The sequence below is a fragment of the Peromyscus eremicus genome, chromosome 13 (assembly GCF_949786415.1).
Source record: "Peromyscus eremicus chromosome 13, PerEre_H2_v1, whole genome shotgun sequence".
Classification (NCBI taxonomy): domain Eukaryota; kingdom Metazoa; phylum Chordata; class Mammalia; order Rodentia; family Cricetidae; genus Peromyscus; species Peromyscus eremicus.
In genome coordinates this window covers 7,843,138-7,849,154 of record NC_081429.1, presented here as the reverse complement: position 1 = coordinate 7,849,154, position 6,017 = coordinate 7,843,138, and the positions used below count along the sequence as shown (strand labels likewise).

Here is a 6,017-nt window from a genome sequence, read left to right as displayed (position 1 = left end):
TCATGCTACAAGGTCTTAAGGAGGCCTAGGGGACTGCTTATCCATTGGGAGTACTCTGGATGCTGAAGAAAGCCAAGGAGGCAGCCCGAGACAGTTTCCCATCAGACAATGCCAGACTTAGTAACGCCAGACTGGATCCTCCTTTTTCAGCATATGAACTTCATGGGCTAGAAATGCAAACAGCAGGGCCAGGAGGGGACTGCAGAAAGAAGCACGTGCAATAATAAGAGGGCAACAACCCTCCCTGCCCAGGGGACAGACACCTTCCTTACAAGGTCACAGGCATTTCATGACATTCATGACCCCTTTCAGGTAGAAATGGAAACGCAATGTAATCCTTTCCGGCCTTGTTCTATTTGTAAAGTATCCACTAAAAAGGATACAGTCACCCTTTACTGGGTGCTGGCAGGAAGTCCTTCTGGAAGACTCAGAAGCAGAAATAAAGACCCGCCGTTTCCCCAGAAGGATGATACAACTTACCGCTAGAAAATTCAGGGACAGGATTAAACTGGCTGCAGCAGAAAACAAAGAAAGAAGCCCTCCCACAAGGCGAGCTGAAGACCAAAGTAGCAAGTACCGCAGCTGGAAGGAGGTAAGAAAACACGGCCTTTTAATAAGTTTAGTGCCTAAACCGAAAGCTGAATTCAGCTGGGTCCAGCCACCTGCGGTCCATTTCCTCAGCAGACTGGGGCTCAGAGTGGCGCTTTCCCGCCTCTTCTCCCACCACGAGGAAGACGGCTCCATCTCTGCAGGACTGGCCGTTCACCTTCGTGATGTCAGGTTGATGCTATGCACCATTTTCTGGATCTTCTCCTCATTCTTCAGGATGTTGGCCTTCACAGCACAGATCTTGTCCTGCTGGTCTTTGATCTGCTGCTCCAGCTCAGCTAGCTCGGCCTTCAGGGGCTCCACCGCACTGTCTGTGATGCTGGTGGGAGACAAGCAGAGGCTCATTAGTGTCCTGAGGGTTTGGACTGTGTCTCTCCCTCCAGTCCAAAAGCCAGCACCAGCAAAGGGCTGGCTGGCTTCACCCCAAGAAAAGGGTTAAGTGCCAGGCCCCTAAGAATGGCAGGACAGACACTACTCGCAGCCGGCAGGCAGGCCCCAGTGCAACCAAGCCTGAGAATGCGAATTGCCTGTTTACTTCCCACAGAACCAGGCAGAGAACCCGGGGCTTCACACATGCTAGGCAGGCATTCTACCACAAGCTATTTCCCTAGCCCATGTGAGATTTCCCTTAAAAAGTAAAATGAAAAGAACTAATATTCCCTCAGAGAAAGGCTTGATGTCCTTAAAGTATATATATACACAAAAAAGACCAAGGGGCAACAGGGAAGTGGGCTACCAAGTCCCCACAGACACTGGAGTCAGCCTGGAGCAGCCAAGAGACACCTCTCCTCTGGATAAGGCTCACAGGGCTTAGAGGGACTCCTTCTGCCAGTGTGCCACTTGTTCAGCAGGGACAGGTGATCTCTTCACTGCTGGGCAGAGCACTGGAAGAGGCACAGAATATCCCTCAGAATGCTGGAGTTAAATGCAACCTTCCCTTCAGGCTTTTAAAGCCTATAAATAGAAAGTCAATACAACACAAAGAGCCAAGTCCCACCCTTTGCGGCAATAGAGCAGGGTCAGGTTTCATAAGGGAGGCTCTTTGGACTGACACTTCCCAACATCTTATGTCCAAAACTATGAAGTGATAACCATTACATGCTGCAACCAGCACTAATGTTCTCGGTGATTTTTCTAGATTCCATCATGTTGCATATTTAAAAACTTATGGGACTAAACATAACAGTAAGAAAGAAGCCCCATATTGGTGGTCCAATACAAAGCAGTCAGTCCTAAAACCATATGCACACAACAAAAGCAGACTTAGCAGGTGTATTTATGTATTTGTGTCCATACAGACATGTATATATCATCAAAAAAGAAAGGCTATCCATTTGAGAGTGGGGGCATCAGAGGAGTTGGAGGGATACCTAGGAGGGGGTGGAAGAAGGGAAACAGGAAAAGTGATGTAATTCTATTATGAAATTAATTTTTAAAAAAATGAAAAAAGAAAAGAGAGTGTAATTTCAGTTTGGTGTGGTGGTACACATCTTTAATCACAGTGCTCAGAAGGCCGGTGATCTCTGTGAGTTCAAGGCCAGCCTGGTCTACATAGTGAACTCCAGGCCATCCATGCTACACTGAGACCTTGTCTCAAAAAATAAAAAAACGGGAGGGAGGGAGGGAGTGCAGGAGGGAGGGTAGAACCAACTGTAACTCAGCTTTTCTGTAACATGGACTTACAGATGTATCGTTCAGTCAAATCATATCTTCTGAAGAAAAAGAGTCCACATGTTAATAGTCACATGATTCTAGATTTACTGATTACAAACACAGGGTACCTTTCTAAATAAATCTCTAAATAAAACACCTCTCTAAATAAAGCTCTCTTTTCAGTGGCTATTCTATTTCTTTTAGTTACAATTTTGAATGAGTTCATCGGTATCTCATTCAGATCCCCCTCCCCTCCCCATCTGCAGCCCCCACTCCCCTCCCCATCTGCAGCCCCCACTCCCCTCCCCATCTGCAGCCCCCACTCCCCTCCCATCTGCAGCCCCCACTCCCCTCCCATCTGCAGCCCCCACTCCCCTCCCATCTGCAGCCCCCACTCCCCTCCCATCTGCAGCCCCCACTCCCCTCCCATCTGCCGCCCCCACTCCCCTCCCCATCTGCCGCCCCCACTCCCCTCCCCATCTGCCGCCCCCACTCCCCTCCCCATCTGCCGCCCCCCTCCCCCCCATCTGCCGCCCCCCTCCCCTCCCCATCTGCCGCCCCCCTCCCCTCCCCATCTGCAGCCCCCCCTCCCCTCCCCATCTGCAGCCCCCCCTCCCCTCCCATCTGCCGCCCCCCTCCCCCCCATCTGCCGCCCCCCTCCCCCCCATCTGCCGCCCCCCTCCCCCCCATCTGCAGCCCCCCTCCCCTCCCCATCTGCAGCCCCCCTCCCCTCCCCATCTGCAGCCCCCACTCCCCTCCCCATCTGCCGCCCCCCTCCCCCCATCTGCCGCCCCCTCCCCCCCATCTGCAGCCCCCCTCCCCTCCCCATCTGCAGCCCCACTCCCCTCCCCATCTGCAGCCCCCACTCCCCTCCCATCTGCAGCCCCCACTCCCCTCCCATCTGCAGCCCCCCTCCCCCCCATCTGCAGCCCCCACTCCCCCCCATCTGCAGCCCCCCTCCCCTCCCCATCTGCCGCCCCCCTCCCCTCCCCATCTGCCGCCCCCCTCCCCTCCCCATCTGCCGCCCCCCTCCCCCCATCTGCCGCTCCCCTCCCCCCCCATCTGCAGTCCCACCTCTGCTCCTTGCTCAGGGCCTCGGCATGCTGCCTGTTCTCGCTGTGCCACAGCTGCAGCTCGTTCTGCATGGCGTCGACGTCCTCCTGGATGTAGTCCATGATCTTTCCCAGGGGAAGTGCACTCTTACACAGGGTCTGGATGGACACACGGAGCTTCTCTATCTCTTTCGAAACGATGTCCTTCTCCTTCTTCCACGCTGACTCAAAGACGAGGGATCGCTCCTTCAGTTATGGGAAGTAGGAAGAGAAAGTCTTTAGGGTGAGCTCGGCAAGTCAGAGGCAGCACCCCAAGTGGGTCCCACAAAAGGAAAACCTGATGAACTGAACTTATCAGAAATTAAAATATTCACGCTGCAGTCCTCAAGAAGCTGGAAAGACAATCAGGTGAGAGGAAACATTTGTAAATCATGCTTTGCACAATAGACATGTACAGTCAGTAAACTACAGAGAGAACTCACAAAACGCAGTGGCAGCAAGTAGGCAAGAAATCTGAAGAGGGACAAGAGACAGAGACATTTCCCTGAAGGTGACATGGCAGCAGTAAGCTCATTTAGGCAGCAATGCTCGGTATCAGGCAGAAGAGACTGGTCTCTGGTAACCGCTGGTTAGGCAGTTTGGGGTGTCTTTAAAGACTATCCCAGTCTGCAGTTTGATTCTAAAAATGTCTGCTGAAAGCTTGGGCGTTATGATGGGACTTTTGGGAAAAAGAAGCCGTCACTGGGAGCTGCCTCTGGGGTGCATCTTGCTGCTGACCTCTCCGGTCCCTCTGCCCCTCGGCTGCACAGGTGAGCAGCTGTACTTTGCTGTCAGTACACCCTCTCCGCCATGACACTCCGTCTCCATGACACCCAGAGCAATGGAGCCGACTAAGCCAGAACACAACTTTCTCCCTTGAAGTTGTTTTCCTCGGGTATTCTGTCCCAATGACAGAAAAGTGACTAATACACATAAAATCCAGCAAAGGAACATCCAAGCATTTACTCAGAAAAAATTACAACTTACATTCACACAAAGATCTATACAGAAATGTTGACATTTTATTCAAACTAGTTACAGGCTGGACATGGTGGCATATGGAAGGTAGAACTGGGAGGACCAGAAGTTCAAGATTATCCTCGCCTACATAGCTAGTTAGCTTGAGCTCTGTCTCAATAAAAACAGAAATAAAGGAAAAAACAAACAAAAAGTAGTCACAAGCTAGAAATAGCCCAGATATGTTACATAAACTGTGGTATATCCACACCATGGAAGACTAGGTAGCAAAAAACACACACACAAGATCACCTGAACAACTCTTGGAAAATTATGCCAAATGAAAAAACCCTGCTTGGCTATAAACTGAGTCCACTTATATACGCAAGCTTGAAAAGACAGAATTATGAAGTGGAGGCCCACTAGTGATGGCCAGAAGCAACAGCTGGGAGAGAGAAGAGGTTAAGTTATAAAAGGGCGCTGAGAAGGATCTGGTGACAGGAACATTCTGGACCTTGACTATGCTAGTATCGGTAACTTGGGTGTGAGGGAAACAGCATAGGCAAGCTAGGAAGGCTTCAGAGCACATCTCCAGTGCCTCCCACAGCTCAGAGGGATCCACAGGCGCCTCAAAACAAAACGCTTTTGGTAAGAGAGATGGGAAAGCCAGGCACGGCGGTGCGCACTTGTAATCCTAGAGTGAGACGTGGAGACAGGCAGGTGGGGCTTGCTGGTTACTAGGTGAGTGAGACAACTTGTCTCAAAAGAGAAGCAGACTGGACAGACAGATGGCTCTGTGGTTAGAAGCACTGGTTGCTCTTTCAGGGACCCAGGTGTGACTCCCAGCACCCACACGGCAGCTCGCAATATCTGTAATATATAGATTACAGATTCTAGGGGGTCCAATCCCCTCTTCTGGCTTCTGTGGGTACTAGGCACACACATGGTAGCCAGACATATATAAAGGCAAAACTTCATATACATTAAAAAAAAAAACTTGGGGGTGGGGATTTAGCTCAGTGTAGAGTGCTTGCCTAGCAAGCACAAGGCCTTGGGTTCAGTCCTCAGCTCGGGGGGATGGGGACGGGGATGGGGGACAAAGAAACAAACAAACAAAAAAACCTTTTTTAAGGTGGATAGTGGCTGAAGAACATGATACCTGAGGTTGTTCTCCATCTTCTACATGCACTTGCATAGATGGACACACACACACACACACACACACACACACACACACACACACACACACACGGAGGGAGGGAGGGAGGGAGGGAGGGGGATTACAGAAAACTCTAAACTAAAACGCTAAGGACTAATGACTGAAAGGGAAATGAACTGTATTACATGTAAATCAGTAGGCCTCTGTCTGCCGCTGTAGAGGCTGAGCCTGGAATAGCCATACACACTCAGAGCACCACTGCTATCTAGTAGAAAGCAGGGTGCCAAACATGGCACAATACCGAGATGCAGGGCCCTGTGCAGCGGGCAGGAGCAGATCTCCCCGAGGCAGGGTACAGATGGAGGGGGAATGGGGGCAGGGTCTCTGGGAAGGAACACACTGGCAGGCTGCTGGTGCCCAGAGAAGGCTGGGGGCTGGAGAGCAGGCAGGAGTGTCACGGGTGCGAGACAGCCAATACAATGAGGACTTTGGTTTGATCCTGACCAGGAAGAGCCAGGGAAGGGATGTGAGCGTCAAGAAAGCTAATT

The 6,017-nt window shown here is 51.3% G+C and overlaps 1 protein-coding gene across 6 annotated transcripts in view; it reads right to left on the bottom strand.

Annotated features, from left to right (window-relative positions):
- Positions 1-593: 593 nt before the first annotated feature.
- Traf3ip1 (TRAF3 interacting protein 1) overlaps positions 594-6,017 on the bottom strand; it is a 43,445-nt gene continuing 38,021 nt past the window's right edge. For all 6 annotated transcript variants that reach the window (XM_059277924.1, XM_059277926.1, XM_059277923.1 and 3 more), the window contains 2 exons: positions 3,337-3,560; positions 594-928 (listed from right to left, as the gene is read on the bottom strand). In XM_059277924.1, coding sequence (XP_059133907.1) covers positions 763-928; positions 3,337-3,560 — 390 coding nt within the window. In that variant the 3' untranslated portion in view covers positions 594-762. The remainder of the gene's footprint in view (positions 929-3,336; positions 3,561-6,017) is intronic.